The 18,202-nt window shown below is 48.1% G+C and overlaps 2 protein-coding genes across 2 annotated transcripts; both read right to left on the bottom strand.

The window, feature by feature from the left end:
- Positions 1-457: 457 nt before the first annotated feature.
- On the bottom strand, positions 458-8,746 carry SDHB (succinate dehydrogenase complex iron sulfur subunit B). The gene is made up of 8 exons (XM_003212173.5): positions 8,611-8,746; positions 7,735-7,862; positions 6,442-6,527; positions 4,384-4,520; positions 3,953-4,069; positions 2,558-2,659; positions 2,127-2,249; positions 458-674 (listed from the first exon to the last, which is right to left on the bottom strand). Exons 1-8 carry the CDS (start codon positions 8,683-8,685, stop codon positions 597-599), a joined length of 846 nt encoding a protein of 281 aa, XP_003212221.3. The 5' UTR covers positions 8,686-8,746; the 3' UTR covers positions 458-596.
- Positions 8,747-9,069: 323 nt separating this feature from the next.
- LOC100546062 (protein-arginine deiminase type-2) lies at positions 9,070-18,202 on the bottom strand. Its single transcript, XM_003212187.5, has 16 exons — positions 18,106-18,202; positions 16,737-16,920; positions 16,584-16,653; positions 16,435-16,496; positions 16,223-16,340; positions 15,600-15,725; positions 14,769-14,947; positions 14,493-14,596; positions 14,296-14,407; positions 14,113-14,220; positions 12,420-12,571; positions 11,664-11,808; positions 11,247-11,340; positions 10,144-10,229; positions 9,827-9,952; positions 9,070-9,347 (listed from the first exon to the last, which is right to left on the bottom strand). Exons 1-16 carry the CDS (start codon positions 18,195-18,197, stop codon positions 9,114-9,116), a joined length of 1,992 nt encoding a protein of 663 aa, XP_003212235.1. The 5' UTR covers positions 18,198-18,202; the 3' UTR covers positions 9,070-9,113.

Here is an 18,202-nt window from a genome sequence, read left to right as displayed (position 1 = left end):
CAGCCTGCTGATCAGCTGAAGTAGCGTCTCTCTGCTCTCGCCGCTGTGTGCCGCCACTGCGTCCCGAAACGCAGAGGGAAAAAACGGAAGTGAAAAAGCGGAAGCACAGCACGCAACCCATGGGTGCTGTGCACGATGCATGGCAGGGACACGGGCTGCAGCCCCTGCTGGCTGCAAACTGCAGCCGTGGGGACACACAGGCTGCAGCTGCTGAGCTCCGGACATAACGCAGCCCGTGGGACTGAGCACGGCACAATACTGGGAGATGCGGGCACTGCAGCACCCTGAACCACACACTGCAAAAATGGCTCCGCTCCCAAAAAAGAGCTTTGTGTCTTCCCAGCGTGCAGCTGGATACACTAAAACTGCAACTGAGACGTCTGGGTTCCTCAACAACAAGGCAGTGCACTAAAGAGGCAAAGGAATCAGTTACGTATTGTTAATGAGTTACCAACTCTTGTTTTTTACAGTATTTATTGTACGCACAAGCATATGGAAAAAACACCAACATTCCTGCTGGAACCAGGTGAAATCAAGTGCAAGTTACTTGCAGATAAAGCACGTTTGTGTGTTACATTTCCAGTCAGGGAATGGCTTCATGCAGCAGCTGCCTTCTCTTTGTAAGTTGCCATCATCTTCTTGATCTCAGCAATTGCTTTGCCAGGGTTCAAACCCTACAAAGAGAAAGTTCCAGCTAGTTTCTCTAGACATCATCACGCTTGAGTAGCCTCCCTGTTTTCCCCCAATCAAAGTCGTGTTAAACTCACAGATATGCTGCTGTTCATAAGAACAACTGGCAGAGGAGAGGCTCAGCAACCAGTTTTTAAAGTTGGAGCCCAGCCTAGTGTTGCATTTCCATCAAATGCTGCCAGGGATACTGAGGGCACTGCAGCAAGACCACTAAGTCACAAGATGAAGATGCTACAACCAAGTTTTTAAAGCAAGGTTTCCATACATCGCATCACAGAGGCCCTCAATCCTGCACTACTGCTGGCAAGCCAAGCATGCTTAATCTGAAAACAAGAGTGGGAAGATCACAAATGTCCTTCTATAGCATTGTGATGGCAGCACAAGGAGACAAAGCATGAGCAGGAAATGACCCCGGAGCACAGCTCACTATGCAGTCTTTTTTTCGGAGCTGATCAAGGTAAGAGATGTGATTTAAGCTGATTTTAAGGGAAATGTATTATCAACTATAGATGCGTCTCAAAATCAACAGACCAAGCCCTCGTGTGTTATTTCCCTACACTGTGTACAGTCAGATCTTCAAACAGAACCTTCACCTTTAGCTGAATTACAGCTGGCATGTGAGCACGATAATCTGCTCTGTAGAAAAGGGGGGATTTATCTGTAGTCAGTGACTCATGTTAAACAAAACCAGCAGGCAGTGCTCCTGACAAACACCTGTCAGCCCAGATCTCAAGCACCTTATTTTCCCACATCCGTGATCCACTCAAAAGTTTGCTTCTTATTACTTCAGAGCTCAAAAAGAATTTTACTCTACCATTGGGTGCAAGCAATACAGCCGGCAGGAAAATGAAACTCAATTATCTACCCTGCAACAGGCACAAGGTTACAGCAAGAAGAGGAAGAGGCATGCTCTCATTTGAGAAAATTTGCTCAGTTCTCAGCAGAAATACCACAGACAACAGACCTGGGAAATGCCTTCTGGCAGGATGTCAGCATAAAACACACTCCCCTCGGCACTGAAAACTTGCTGTCATCTTCTCTATTATGCAAGTTGCACAATACATCAGAACAGCTACTACTGCTGGGGTGTGAGAGGGGTTATATGTATTACTCACATCACTGATCACACTATCTTCCCTATCGGATTTCTGGCAGTGTCCCTCACACAAACAGCATGTTACAGACATATACCTAAATCCTGGAAACAGTCAGGTTCTTAAAATCATGAGGAAGAGACGTTTCTGTGATGCGTAATGTAGTGTAAACTCTGTCATATTCTCTTGCACAGTCACTACTGCAAACATGACTGCTGATAACTCACCATTTCAAAAAGAAAAAAGTCAACCAGAGCTTGAAGAAAACAAAACCGACCACTGGCATTTCCCTGCCAGTTTGGAAACAATTGCAGAAGGGACACATGCAGGAACAACACCTACCTTTGGGCAAGTCCTTGTGCAGTTCATGATAGTGTGACAACGGTAGAGAGAAAATGGGTCTTGAAGTTGTGCCAGGCGTTCCTCTGTGTAGTCATCTCTGGAGTCAATCATCCAGCGATAGGCCTGAAAGTCAGTGTCATTGACATACCAAATGATTTCCCAAGGTGAAGTAATCAGTGTTGTATTTTAGAACCAACATTAGCTCAAGAATTCTGGTCCATTACTACATCAAAGAATCATTAAGGTTGGAAAAGGCCATTAAGATCATCTAGTCCAACCACCACGCTACTCCCACCAAACGTCCCTCAGTACCACATCTATATATTTCTTGAACACCTCCAGGTGTCATGTTGTGCTCACAGGTATATCTGTACTGCTTTTAAATGAGGAGTCCCTCAGCAGTTCCCATGACACCCAGGATCTGTCCTTACCTGCATGAGTACAGCAGGACCCAAGTACTTGTCCCCGTTCCACCAGTAACTGGGACAGCTGGTGCTGCAGCAGGCACACAGGATGCACTCGTAGAGTCCATCCTGCACACAGATGAGAGACCATGGTCAACCACAGAAGTGCAGAAATTGAAGAGACAAGTGTGGAAATTGCTGGATTTTTATGCATTCTTTGCTTTTGGCATGTCCCAATGAGGAAAAGGTAAGAATTTTTCAGATGCCTGCGTGTCCAAGCACACAGGCTTTTCCCAAAGCAAGAGCAGCTTTGGTAAGGCAACTTTACTAATCATGAGGAAGATTCACGTGGCTCTTGCAGCTACTTTTAGGTTTATTTTTTTACTTAAATGAGAAAGTGACTTCAAAGATGCTGCTTTAAGAAATCATTGAGAGAATCCCTTTAAGTCCTTACAGGTGCCATCAGATAACGTTATGAAGTGGTGTAGGAGAATTAACCGTTGCTCTTGGAAAGAAATTCTTTCAAACTAAAATCCTGTGGTTGTTAGGACAGCACACAGCTAGTTGCATGGTGCTGCTGACACCTTAGGTACATGACGTCTGCTCATCAGATGTTAGCTTCACAGCAAACACAGATAATGGGCAACTTTAAAGATCGCTGCAGACAATTAGGCTGCAGCTCATGTGTTTTCATTATATCCTCTTTAATCAGCCTTCTTCTGTGTTGCTCATGCTCATCCCTTTTACCACTTGCCAAAATCTAGGCTGCTTGCCCACTATGAGCCTACTCAGAGACAATACTGCAGCAACAATCACAGCACTGACAGGGCTGAGCTTCAAAGTGTTGAGCAAATGATCAGGTCAGAGGCAAAAGAGAAACTGTCAATTTATCAACACTTATTGCAGGAGACAAAAAAATCCAGATACTAACTTACCTGCTCTATAAACTCTTCAAAAATCTTCCCCCTCCTCCCTGTACAGGCTCAGCTTTTGCCATTAGTTTCAGGACCATAAAACCAGCATGCAGCAACAGGACAGTGCTGCTTAGCATGCAGCAGTCAGATACGCAGACAGTGCTGCGTTAGACAAACTACACCCCAGCATAAACAGCACTGCCTGATCTCCACATGAATATTACAAGCCCTTCACAGTGTTTTTACAAAGGCAGAGTTTCACAGCACAGACAGTGGAAATGAGGTCAGAGTCCCCAGCACAACTGCGTTCTGCATTTCATTAGCAAATGTTACCCCCAGCAATGCAGACGTGCCACAACACTGCTTTTCAGGGAGCGCTTTCCACCCACATCAGGCTTTGTAACAGTTTTGTCATTAAAGGAACTAGACGCTACTGCACATTAATGTTTAACCCTGGTCTTATCTGTAAGGAACTTTAATGGTAAAAATAATTTTAACAAAGGGTAACCAGTTTCTGACGGTCTTCTATGGATTGCAGGTACTGCTCCTTGCCCTGTTTCGACTCATCCTTCTTCTTCAGGTAAGGCTCGATAGATTTGTACTGTGCGTAGAAGTTACTCAAGTCCTAGGAGACAAAAGGCAAAAAGATCACAGTTAAGTTGAATTGATGCCTGAGAGACTGAACATCTGTTGTCGTTCATACAGAAGGAGGTATTTTGTACGTCAGCCTGCCACATTCCTCCTAACGAGGCTAGATTTAGTCACCACTGGTAAGCAGACCCACCCAAGCCAGAGAGCATCAAGAGGAGTTCAGACGTGAATTGTGGGTCGTGATCTTGTTGCCATCTCCCAACATTATCCCTTCTAATCCAACCTGAACCCCATGCTGTCTGGAATGGCGTCAGCATTGGTCACAAGATGAAGAAGGCAGATACTCACTGGAACAAGATCCTTCACCACATACATGTGGGGGAGAGGGTAGATTTTAGTGATCTTGCTGAGATCAGGGTCAATTTTTTTAGTACAGGCCAGAGTGTTTCCACCAGCAATGTTCATCGCACAGGAGCCACAGATGCCTGAGAGAGAGAACAGAGTAAAGCAGTGGATGTTCACCCTCTTATCCTTCTTGAGGAAGCTCCTCTTCACCCCAAACTTGCCCTTGGCTTGATTTCTCTTCTGATGTCATTAAGAATCTTGGTACGTGATGAGGAAAATGCTACAAGTTGTCATTGGGCCAAGCACATTGCTATTCAAACAAAGAAGAAAGGCTGGAGTTGTTTTCATGAAGCTCTAAACGTATCCTTAATGCTGAACTTCCACAGCAAAACCAGTGGTGTTCAGACACTTCATCCCTTCGTGTCATACACTCCACGTGCTGCTACTCAGGATGGGGGAAGCATTCCGATTTGTTGACAGGTTTGAAACACAAGCAGCTAACAGTGGGATTATAAAATGGAGCCAGATGGACCCCCACCAGCCCTACAGTTATGATCAGAAGCATCCCTAAAGGTCAGGAACGTGAAAATAAGTTCCCAAGACAGAAGCTCCTTTCTGCAGCAGGCTAACGTTGTGCCATCCCCTGCTTTCATTAGCTCCCCATGGTGAGAGAACACGTGTTCACAGAACAAATAGCATATAAATAGCTTAACAAATGCATTAAGCGACACTGCTCGTGACTTCCAGTAACACGAGGAACAGATGTAGCCCAGGAAAGGGCAAGGCTCACAAAAAAAAAACATTATAGAGCTGTCTCTGATACTGCTCAGGTCAGAAGCTCTGGCATTCAAATTGGACTGATGCTTAAGACATTATATTGGAAAGATGACAAGTGTTGAAAGGGCGTAACTAATTTCAGAGGATTTGACACATATCAGTTGATATGAGTCAGGAAAATGCCACTACTCCTCACATTGAGTGAGCCAGTCCTCAGTGCCTGGTGTGCCGGCAATCCTTCCCACAAGGGCTGGCACTTGGACAGAGCCATTTCTCCCACTCACAAAGTGGTTACAAGTATTTTCCAGTTAACTCGAGAAGGGACCAGGACAATTAGAGACTGCAGACATAGGTCCATGTGTAAGAAACAGGAACACGTGATCAGATTTTTTTTTCCTCTGTATGGTAGAAAAGGACAAGATCAAAACAACCAAACTTAGGAATCTGTCTTTAGATTCTCAAAGACAACTGCTCAGTGCAATTACTTCCAGCTGCTCAGGAACAGTGTTTGCTATCTAAATATCAGACACGGAGAACAATCACACTGGATAAAATTCCTCCACTTGCTATGCAGACACTGCAAGAAATGTCTGTGTTGAAGCATGCTTTTCATTTAGATCTGAGTCAGGACGTCTTTAGGCATCAGGCAATTACCTAAATTTCTAGTGCTTGCAAACCCAACCAATTAAATCAAAAGTTGTTCCATGAAGACATTTTCCTCCACAATAATCTTAATCTCAGCATACCAACAGCTCTCATGAATTAAGTCTTTCTTTCCAGGGAAAAGTGTCACTGGGACTGGAAAGTCTGAATGCAGTCAAAGATGCTGATGACTACCTGCCTGAGAACCAGCTGGTAACTCTGCAGCATAAAACCAGGGGATGGCCTTTTCCTCACTCACTTTGCTTAGTCGAAGGGCTGCAGTTCACTTCCATTCAACACATCTTTCCCCTCAATTCTGCTGCTGTAATGTCTCCTTCCTAAATTCTCCTACACCGAAATCACTGGAGGGCGGCAAGATGAACACAATTAGGATGGAAACAGGAATGACTGGGGCTGTTTATGTGTCTTGCTTGTAACTCAGTATGGGGTGATTATATGCTGTAATTTCACTGCTTGATTCACTGCTTGATTCACTAAGGTATTTCATGTTCAATACCTAGAAAAGAAGAGTGGCATGCTGTGGTCTGCCCTGAAGTTTTCTATTGGTTACACACATGCAGTGCTAGCGTTAGCATTTGTTTGGACAACAGTCAGCTTAGCAGATTGAAAAATCTTTCTTACCTTCCCTGCATGACCTGCGGAAGGTCAGAGTGGAGTCCAACTCATTTTTAATCTTAATCAGAGCATCAAGTACCATAGGGCCACATCTACAGCAGAAAACAAAGTCAGTGAACCTACATACTTTCCCCTGGCTTTATCTCCAGCACCAACTAAGAAACAACTAAAAGGACTTTCATCTTAGCTACAATTAAAACTATATTTTGCAACAAGACAGAGATCGCTTGCTCAGTGGCACAACTCACTTCCCTCCCCAGGGTCAAAGCAGGACAGCAGCCATTTCTTTTGCTGAGGCCCAGATTTGGCTCTGCTGAAGACAGTTCAGACAGCACAACTGAAAACAATCCTGAAAGCTCTCACCTCTTAAGTCAGGTTTTGACAAGTCTGCCTATCCTCATTAGTCACAGGAGGCAGTGCTGCTTGCAAAAGCAAAGTCCTGGACAACTTATGTAATTTTATATATGGCAGACAAGACAACACCTAGAAATTATTAACTGGGGCAATTCAAAGCAGCAAAGTCTGATTTCTGTCACATGCTTCCCAAGCAGATCTGCGTGGCTTTGTATCTGAAGCTTTCAGGAAGGGCTTGACGTGAATTCCTCTGGCAAGACCATAGTAACAGGAGCTCAAGGAAGTGGAGGCACGTGTGCCCATGCAAAGGTTTCTACACCACAGGAAAGACTGTACCCTTCCACAGGATCACTGAGAAATGAGAGCTTTCTTGCTGATAACTGCACTAGGGTGTACAAGCAGCTACTAGAAGTTTAATTACTTCTAGCTTGCTAGCCATATTATATGTTAAGAGAACTGTAAGAAGAGACAGTAAAACCTTCACCTTATCTCCAAGTTATGGGACTGTGAGCTATGAGTAAAATTGCTTCCTTTTGGAATATGCCCCAAAATTTACCATATAAATATAGCTGTTAGCATTTTATTGCTGACAACTACCGAGACAGTGGCACTCACAGTACAATTTTACTTGTCATACTTGGCATCAACAGGTGATGGAAGGGAAGCGATCCCACATGGTCTCAGTAAGATTTGCTTTATCAGGAAACAACACCCTTGTATTGTCCTTCTGCATAACACACCTGAGGCACTGCCTCTCTGGCTACCGTAACAAGGTTTTAACAATGCCTGAAGCTGAATGAGACTGCTGACACCCTCAGTTGTTGACTCAGACACCTCTCAGCTACCCTGAATTACTGCTTGTCAGATAACCTGTGTGCACGTGCAGCCCCAACACATCTGCATGCCAGGGAAGCCAAGCAGCGCTCCGTAATCAGGTACACTCACTTATTCAAATCCACTTCATATGTCTGCATACGGGGCTTGTCCCCAGGCTTATCGGGATCCCACCTGTAGATGGAAAACTTCTTGATACGTGACGTAGCTGCAGCCGCTGTCTGGGCTCCTCGACAGATCTGTATTTGAACAGCAGCAAAAAAGCCCTTAGGTCCCTCCAGGTGGCTTTTAGCTGGCAACAAAATGACTTGAGGCCGTGAGTTTTGGGGCCAGAGCTACGGGATCCATTGCTGGCTTGGCATTTGGGCACACGTGCAGAGAATCCTTCCAAGGATTTGACACAGCAGTGCACCTTGGCACCCACAGCCACCTCTGTGCTGGGGCTCCCTCCTCTTCCTTGAAACAGAGGAGATGATACCAAAACTAAGGAGGCAACTCAGGGGTGCTCCTGTGGGCCCCGCAGCCCTGAAGGCTCTGCCACATCCCCACAGATTCCCTCAGAAGCTCCTTGCCGCATCCCCACCCCGCTCTGGACCAAACCTACATCTCCCAGACCCACCTACATTTCTCCTGTTCCCACATCCTTCTCCAATCCCCTTCTGGATCCCCTATCTCACTCAGCTCCCATCTCCCCCCTAAACCCTCCCCAGGCCCCTTCCCCACTCCTCTTCATCCCTTAGACCCCCTTCAGTGCCCTTCACACAGCCCATGCCCCCAGACCCCCCTTCTCCTAACCCCTCTGAAACTTCTTCCCTTCCTACACTGCATCCTGTCGTCGTCGTCCCCGCCCCCCCAGGGCTCCCCCTGCCCCCACCTCCCCCCACACCCTCCTGCAGCCCCCCGCCATCCTCCAGTATCCCTCCCCTCACTCCTCCGGCCGTCTCCCCCTTGCCCCCCACTCCCCGGACCGCCTTCCAGTCCCCTCACCGGCCGTAGCCTAGCCCCTAGGAGACGCGCGGGGACGCCGCGCCTCAAGGAGACTCCCACCACGGCCGCCGCCATTTTGGCGCTGCGCAGTTCCGCTCCGCCCCAGAAGTGCTCTCTGAGGGCGGTGCGCTGCGGCTGGTCGCCATTTTGGGTGTGTAGGGGTGCCATGTTGAGTGTGACACAGGGAGGATGTGGTGGACCGGCACGTCTGGATCCCCTCATTTTATGGAGGTGGCAGACCGCTGCATCCCTCCTTATACTCAGAGGTGATCCCTATCCTCATCCTTTTTTACAGAGGAGGTGTCAAGGCCTCAGTGCTCAGCCGGCAAAATGGCAGTGCCGAGGCCCAAAATGGCGCCCTCACCTCACTGCCGCCCTGAGTGCTCCTCTCACCGTTCTCACCGTTATGAAACACTCCCCACCTCATTTCTCACAGCAAATTTATTATTTCACTGCATTTAAAACAACACATGCTGACAAAGCAGGCCATGGAGGCAGCCTGCCTAGGGCGTGACGTGCCACCAGCGGAAGGCGAAGGGCCGGCGGTGGACGTTGGTGCCACAGTGCACCTCGCCGAGCCGCCCGTGGTAGGAGGAAATGTCCTCCAGGAAGCGGCACCTCAGGCCCAGTGGCTCCAGGAGGCTGCGCACGTGGTGCTCCAAGCAGCATTCACCTCCCACCAGCGGGCCAAAGGGCTTGGGGATGCCAAGCTCCTTGGACAGGATGAGCATGGGGACCTGTGGGGTGACAGAGGGCTTCAGGGACACCCAGCAGCCTCCCTGGTCAATCACAGAATAATTCAAAGAATTGTTATAGTAGTTGGTGACCCTCCTCCATTGGGGTCATCCCAAATTGGGTCATCGTCATTACTCCCTCCCCCAGGAAATCCTGTGCTATTTCCTCCCTTTTTATATTTAAACCATGACGTTTCACCACTTTGAAATGCTTTCACCTTAAAGCTTTTTAGGTTAACCCAACCATGAGCAATATGCACCAAAAAGCTACAAAGTTCCAGAAACCCTTGGCTGATAACAAACCTTGGCCAACCTGTCAGGCTCAGATGGGGATATTTTCCCTTTCTGGACAGGAAAATACTATGCTTTTTGGACATCCTTGGGGAGCAGGGCCTCATGGACCGAGGTTTTTTTTCCTCTCAATAACCCCGAACACACAGGTACTGTCTGAAGGGGACACGAGCAGCAGGGACACCTCTCACCATGTTGGGAAAGTATGGCATGGCCTTGCCCTTGTCGAGCTTGAAGAGGGCTGGCAGGTCAATGATGTCCTCCTCTGTCAAGCCCAGTTCTTTCTTGAGGATGTCCCTGTTCCAGTCAATGCAGCGCTGGAGGGAGGGGAGAAGAAGGGACCAAGGGGACGAGCAGGCAAGCAAGGTTCCTGAAAATGGCCTTCTGGACACTGTCTCACTCAGAAGAAGAGTGACTTTTGCCTAAATGCAACTTCTCCCTTGAGAGTTGTGCCACCCTTGGACCATTATCACAAGAAGTGTTGGTTTTCAGAAATATGGGCTGTTACCTGGACATACTGATTCTGCTGCATCATGATGCCATTGGAAAGGACCTTGTTAATGGTCACCCGTTTTGTGTCTGTCCCTGAATACCCTACAAATACAAACCCCGACAGGTGAAATGAAATGTTGTCTGCAGAAACTTGGCTTAAAATGTAGCATAGAGGTGGAAAAAAAGCCCCCAGATTCCAGTTCCCTGAGGTTAAGGCTTTGAGATGAGGCTGCTGGGAGTCCCATTTCTCAGCTTATTGGGAAACAAGGCAGGAGGGAAATCTTTGTCCATTTTGTAATATTTTCATCAGGCCTGGAAAGCATTAGAAAGGTCTCAGGCCAGGCTTGATGGGGCTTTGAGCAACCTGATCTAGAGGGAGGTATCTCTGCCTATAATAGGGGGGTTGGAACTACATGATCTTAAAGGTCCCTTCCAGCCCAGACCATTCTATGATTCTATGATTATCCATTTTCCTGCACAAGGAATATAAATATATTGCTAATAGAATAACAATTTTTTTGCTGCCCAAGCTCCATAAAACTAGAGGTATCCCCTCCACAGAAGCCAAATCCCAGACAGATGGCAGAGTCCCAGAGGGCCCCATGGTGGCACAGACGTCCTTCTCTGACCTCAATGCATACAGATGAATTTAATCTCAAGCAAAACTTTGATCAGAGGCTGCTCAAACTGGCTGCCAGTGCAGAGTGACTGGAATGTATCTGGGGTGACACGAGACCCCCATTGTGCTACTCTGCTGGAGCTGGCATTTACAGAGATCTTCTGTCCCACTCCACCAGCATCCTCTCAATGCACAGAGCTTTATCCCATCCCACTCGCTTTCCCAAAATAGGGCTTGAGGGTGGGCAGGCATCCTACTGCAAGGACAGGCATGTCAGCCCCTCTTGCCAGCCTTGAAGGGCAATGGAATGGGAAAATGTCCCCTTCTTCATGTCCCCAACACCTGCATGTTGCTCCAGGCGCATTGAGTGCTGCTGCCCTTGGACTGTCCTGCCCTACATCAAAGCTCAACTTTTATTTTAAGGACAGGGAACAGCAGGCTTCCACCCACCCTGGTTGGGATTTGCACAATTCCCCCCAGGCTGCCCGCTGCCCGCTTGCCTTTGAACATGGTAGCTTCACCTTGGCCCTCCTTCTGCTTCTGCCGAAAGAGCTTGTAGCATGCTGCAGGGCTAGCCATCAGCATTCGAAATCTCTGGGGCAAGCAGGAGGAAGAATGGTCACCAAAAGGAGCTTATCCCAAAGCACCATGTTAGTACTTCTTCCTGTGAAAACTGCCCCTGCAGGCTCATTTTTGCCTTTTTGCAAGAAGGTTAAGGTTAAGTTCTTAAACATAAAGACGTTTGCTATTAGATAAGAATGTATGTTCTTGTGGCCTGAGCCCTCCTTCTGGGGACATGGGAGAGAAGCCAAGGAAACACCAGCTTGGACTCTCAAGGAAATGAGCTTTGGTAGTTTCCCTGATGCGATTAGTTACCCAGAAGGGAAACCATAGAACAGCACAGGGTTTCGGGGTACCTTTGCATCAGGGCTGGGCACAAAAGTGACAAACTCGTTGACATGGCCCATGGCCAGCCAGTCAGAGAAGAGCTCCACAGGAGCCTGCACCTGCTGGGCGAAGAGGAAATCCCGTACCACTCTGGTCATTCTCCTTCCTGCAGGGCTGGAGGCAAAGTCATAGAGTCATTAAGGTTGGAAAAGACCACTAAGATCATCAAGTCCAACCATCAACCCATCGCCACCGTGCCCAGTTAGCTACATCGCTCAATGTCAATAACCCCTGAGAGGGGGAATAAGGGTGTATGGGAACTGTTGAATCATGGCCTGAACCTCTGATTGATTACCTGAGGTGAGCACTGAGTCAGCCGCAAGAGCACAGGTGAAGGCAATTCAGCTGTGTGATCAGGAGAGGTGGAGCCTGGCTGCACCTCTCCTAGACCCATTTAAGGACTGACTGCCACTGGGGAAGGATGTCTTTCTGGCAATTGTTCGTTGTGGAGTTTCTTGTGAATCTACAGTACTGGTGAGTGTTTTTCATTTATCTCTGATTATCTTTTCCAATGTGGTATTCTTACTAGCCTAACTTCTCTGTATACTGATTGATCATACAACACTTTACAACATCTGTGTACTTATTGATCTTAAAAAGGGGAATAAGTATTTATCCATTACTATGCATATGCACACAAATTTCTCCCAAGATGGAGGAAATGAAGGTGCTAGTTAGGGGTACTTGTAGTTCCTTTGCCCCCAGACACAGGTTTCTTATCTTACGTGGGGAAGCTGCTGCCAATGAGGATCCTTCCCAGTGGGTACTCTTTCCCTGCTGCAGTGACAGGTGGACTGACCTCCAAGTTGCCAAAGGAGTCAAGGCTGGAGATGGCCTTGAAGAGAGGCTCTCTGCGTACGTAGCCAAAATCAGGTCCCTGCAGGAAGAGAAATGGCTGTGGGCATTGCCCTGGGTCTGTCTGTGTCCTTATCCCTCCTGCTGAGCTCAGATATGCTCCAGCAGATGAAAATACTGAGGAGAGGGAGATGCAGCCTTAAAGGAAAAGCAAGAGTGAGAGTGTTTGGGGCATCTAGGCTCAGTAATAAATGGTGGATGGTAGAAGTGTGGGTCTCTGCTATCTCACAACTACTGATTAAGCATCCATGTTAAGTTAATTAGATGCTGGAGCAGCCATAAAGTGGAGTTTCTGGCTGCCTGGTGCAGAGTGGGATGAGCTCCAGCCCCTGAAGGTAAATCCTCTTCAGGCATAAGAGCCGCCCGAAGGGCTTGGCTTTGCTTAAATCTCATCTAAGCCTGATTTTCAGAACTGAATATATCAGGGATTTGAGGTGTTGGGTGATTAACCTGTGGTGCTACTGCTGGGTTGTGCCAGGGGCTAATGGCCAACCGAGAGATTGTAGTCCTACAGGCAGGGTGAAAGTGGCACTGGGGGCATAAATCTTGTCCTTGCTCTCTGTTTCAGGCCAGTGTGGGTTAGGACAGGATCAGGTAGCTGTTGTTTTCCATTAAATCTGAGTGTTGGGTTTCCTTAGCAGTAAACCATTGGAGTGTTTCAGTTAACACAGATTTCTCCTAATTTGCTGGAATGGACACGGGTGTTTGCAGTAAATGGATATGCACGCAGTGTACTGCTCTGTCCTGCATAGGCATCCTGCCAAATCCAGCTTCAGTTGGATGCAACAACCTCAGTGTCACCCCAAGGTGACAGAAATGAAGCAGGGATGTGCTTATGGGGATGGAGGGGGAATGTACAATCTGGGGAAAAAAGAGCCAAGACACCCAACGGTATGTAATTATGGTCTAAGAGTTGTGGTTGGTTTTTTTTTTTTTTTTTAAAAAAAAGGGATGTTTGAAGCTGGGAGAGGCACTGAGCATGCAGCACCTGCTCCCACCCATTTCAATTAAATGAACCACAGAGCCAGGAGGGTTCAGATGTCTAGGTGCTGGTTCATCCCAGGTTTGTGGGCAGCATCTGAGCCTATCAGTTCCAGAAGGATTCTGACAGGCTAATTCCCTCTGGTCTCCTTTTTCCTTGGTGGGGGGTTGTGGGGCTTAGGCTGTGGCTGTGTGAGAGGAGGAGCTGCCCTGTGTTTGGCTATACAGTCCTGTCTGAGACTGGGAAGGTAACATTGGGATTGGGGGGGCTCCAAAGCAGAAATTGGAGTGTAACATGTTGGCAGCCTCAGGGGCTGAATTGCTTCTTCTAAATATGAAGCAAGGCAATGCCTAAAGAGAGTGGAGAGGAGCAGAACATGGCTTGTGGTAGAACTCTGTAGGTTAGTTTGGTTTGGGGGCTTGATATCAATGATCTTAAAGGTCATTTTCAACCTAAATGATTGCTCTCATAATGGGAATGAAGAAATACACTCTCAGCTGGAGTCCTCTGCTCCGTGCAGGGAAGAAATAGTGCTATACTCTCATCTTTCATGTAATTCATTGTAATGTATGTGGGGTTACCAGCAGCTCCTTTATGGGGAATTGCTCCAGCCCTGTGTCCTGGGGGGAGTCCAGCACCACTGCAAAGCTTTTGTGGGGTGCCTGGGTGTAGCCAAACTCGATCTCATCCTAAAACAAGAATGAAAACTCCCGTGGGACACATCAGGGGAGGAAGGCTTTGCCCCCTCCCTTCTGCTCACCTACCTGCATCCAGCGGTCCCCACGGTTGATGTAGCCAAAGCAAACCTTCAGGTCACAGCCAGCCTTGTTGACAAGGTTTTTGATCTCCTTGATGTAGAGGTAGTTGTCCTTCACACTGGAGGTGGGCAGAATGGAGATGAGGAATGCTGGGTGGGGCTGATGCCCATTTAGCCATTGAGACCTCATCACTTGGCCTGTACCTGCAGACAAAGACGTTCTCCGGTGCTAGTGTGTTGGGCATCATGATCCATGGTGCTACCCTGAACACCACTGTGTCAGTGAAAATTGGTGACAGGGGGATTCCCTGGAGGATGCAAGCAGAAATCAGGGACCTCCCCCTCCCAATTTACCACTGTCCCCCCAAATACCTTATCCTGAGCTCATTTTAGGATAAGATAATTATTCCTTCTTCATCCCCATGGCCCTTGGGTTGTTTCATCCTTCCCCTGCCCCCCCCCTTCCCTGGAGACCCCAACCTCAGCCAAGGTCTCCAAAAGGCTGACGTGGATGGAGATCAGCCCAGGGAAAGTCTCATCAGGAAACTGCAGCCCCTCAACGAAGAACTCAAGCTCGGCAGCTCCACCGGTATACTGCACAATGTGGCACAGCTTCCTCCTGCCCAGCACGTGGACGTAGTGCTGCCCAAAGAATGGGTCTGCAAGGACCAAAAGGGAAATTTCAGCAAAAGCAGGCCACTTCCAGAATTCCTGGTGGGTTTGGACCTGTTCTGCCCATGCACAGGAAATTTCCATCATCCTTTTATGCCAAAGGCTAAACTCTGTGGGTGGAAGCAAACACCTTGAAAGAATAGCTCAGCACTTGGGATTTTGCAGTTGTGAACAAGGTGTCTGAAAGCCTGCCCTTGAATGGAGCCAGCATTGCAAAGAAATTCTCATGGGGCTTGTGCCCTGGCAGACCCCAGCCTGCCACCAAACCCTGTGCTGATGGATTTAATGGCGCATCTGTGTGGGCTGGGTCAGTCCAGGGAACAAAACACCATGTCCACAGCAGGGAACAAGGAGGGATAATGCATCTTAGAGCATGTTGGTTGCTCTGGATGTCAGGACATGTATGGTTGGTGGTTGTTTTTTTTTTGTTGTTGGTTTTTTTTTTTTTTTGCTTCTGCTTTGCTGGATGACCTTGGATAAATGGCTTTACCACCCTATGCCTCTTGAGAAGATTCAAGGCTAGAAAGACCAAGGAAAGGAATGATGAGGGCACAATGGAGACTGGGGAGTATGGGACAAAATCAGTGACAGGAAGACAAGAGCTTGTGGAGATAAAACATCCCAAACCAGAAGACTTACTCTGCATATGGAAGACCCCAACTTTGTCAGCATCAGACATGTGAACGTAGAGCACAATTTCATACCCCCGGGGCAGATGCTGTGGCCCTTCGATCCGCAACACCATCCGAGACATATCCAGCAAATCTGGGTGCATACAAGAATAAACCTGGGTGCAGCTGTGCTGTCCAATGCCCAGCTATGTGCGCTTTCCTTGTTACCAACCTTGGCACGCATGCTGGAATATCATCCTGCTAGCAAGACCTGTGGTTTTTGCTTGGCACAAATACCTTAATTTTTTTTGTCCCTGGCACAGCCAGTCCCTGGCCTGGCTTGGCATGGTTTGGTTTTCCAGGAACAGGCATGTATTCCTGGCTGCCTGGCCCCAAGCATCCCTTGGCTGAGCCCTGCTGTTTTTTTGGCCACACTCTGTGCCCTGGTATGACCTCTGGGTGGTAATTAACTCCAAGTATGAGGACAGAAGCATGATCCCACATGGGAGGCTTACTCAGCAGCTTGGCTGAGTCAGGGCAGAAAGCAGCCAATTCCCCAACAAGCCTTTGTGCCTCAAAAAATTAAAGAGGGGGGAATAGCTGTGATTTTGCTTTATTTTTGAAGTGGAGCTGGGACTGGGGCTGCGTTACCTTCTTTGCTGAATACCCTTTCGTCATCACAGTCTGGGGCAGGGCTCAAGGGGCTGTCCCTGTCGCAGGTGACCAGCAGAATGGCCCCATGTCCCTCAGGTCCCCACATCCAGCTGGCCTGTAACACCATGCCAGGGCTCAGTGCAGTGGGGATGCTGTGTCCGCTGATAAGGCTCCTGCAAGCCACAGGACTTCCCATACAGCTGGGTTACCTTGTTGGGGTTGTTCTTTTCCACCACGCCATCTTGATCTGCGTCGACGTCCAGGGAGATCCCTGAATCCAAGATAGGGCACATGGTGTACTTGTAAATGAACCCCTCCACCTAGCAAACCCGCTCATAGCTGGAGTCTTCATACTCACCGATGCCAGTGAGGAAGATCCTGGCTTGGTCAATGGGCTGTCCTCCCTCTGCATAGAAGATGACAATTACCTGGAAAACCCAAATCCCCTCGCTTTTAGAAGGATGCTCTTCAGTTAGGAAAGGGGTCTAGCATGCAGCACACCAATTCTTACCTTATTGTCATTGACTTCAGTGCTGGCCCGGCTCATGCTGAACCTCAGCACCGTCCCCTCATTCAGTGGCCAATGCGACACACCAGGCAGTAGTCCTGGCTCGGCTCGGCCCTGAAAAGCCACCTCCACGTTCACCCCCTCTGTGTGCTTCACTCCAAAGGCGACCGCCCCGGCTGGGGCTGCCCTGCAAGCAAGGCATCCTATTTTCAAAGGTGTGAGCACCCTATTTTCATAGGTCTGCACATCTGGCACACAAAATCACCCAATTGTAATTAATCTCATCACCCAAACTGCATGACTCTGTGCTCATCACCGTCTCCTTTCTACCTTTCTTTGTTGCCTGGGAATGTTTTAAGTGTTTTATTTTTTAGGGCAGAATGTGCTATTTTAGCAAAATGACTATTGTAGCCTTTGGTGCAGATTGCTATTTTCTGTAATTACAGCCAAAGCATTTTGTGCTGTTCTAACCCAATAACCCAGCTTGGTGTGTACTTTAAATCTGTGTTTATTTGCCAACTAGAGTTTCCCAGATCAGAGCAGCAAGCTGGAAAATTTTACCATGGGAAACTCTAATTTTGGGGTGATTTTATTACAGCTAAAGCACCATTTCTAGTCCAAAGAGCTTTTCTCTTGCATCCCCCTTGCGTCTCCCATCCCTAATTTCTCATTTATCTGGAGTTATTCTTTTTGGTCTCCTGAAATCCAGGCTCCCTTTGAGCACTGACATTCGAGTACTGGCACAGGATCGCTGTTACAGCATCACTTATTGGGATTCTGAGTGTGGAAACCTGAGAACCTGCTTGATGCTGCCTGGACATTTCTTAAATTGCTTCTTTCTGTTTAATTACTCGTGCAAAACTCATTTAGTTTGTGAGCCTGGGGAATCCCACCGGGAGGAGGTTGGACCCAGAGGGAAGCCAGATGCGCTGTTTGGCTTGAGATTTGCAAAAGCAGCTGGGTGAGCACAGGGATCAAAGCATGTCTCCTTTCTTTTTCTTGCAGTTACCTTGGAGGGCAGCATTGGAATTTTTCCGGTAGGGGCATGGGGGTTACATTGCAAGATTCTCCCCAATTGCTGCTTTCCTCCCCTCTCTTTTGCCATTTGTCCCCATGGATACTGCTCGAAATGCCCCATCCCGACTTTTCCCAATGCTCTTCAGCAATTTTCTGAGAAATGGACCAAACCCACTGCCTTTGCAAACACATGCACATGCTGATGCTTGGAGGGTTTTGGGACTTGTGCAGCTTTGCAAAGCCCGCTGCGGATTTGTGCTGATGGATTGCATCAAATCACCTACCTGTGGGTTTGGAGGGAATTTGCAGAGGGAGAAAAGGATTTGGGGTCGGGGGGACATCACACCCCACTCACCCGTAGACGTCGGTGGCCATGTGGGTGCCCAGCACACACAGCGCGTGGATGCGGCTCCCAGGCTGCAGCCGCAGTGTGCGCTCCCGTGGCATTGCGC

Source organism: Meleagris gallopavo, chromosome 23 (genome assembly GCF_905368555.1).
Source record: "Meleagris gallopavo chromosome 23, MGAL_WU_HG_1.1, whole genome shotgun sequence".
Classification (NCBI taxonomy): Eukaryota; Metazoa; Chordata; class Aves; order Galliformes; family Phasianidae; genus Meleagris; species Meleagris gallopavo.
Note: the sequence above shows the minus strand (reverse complement) of the source record. Positions and strands in the feature narration are given on the sequence as shown.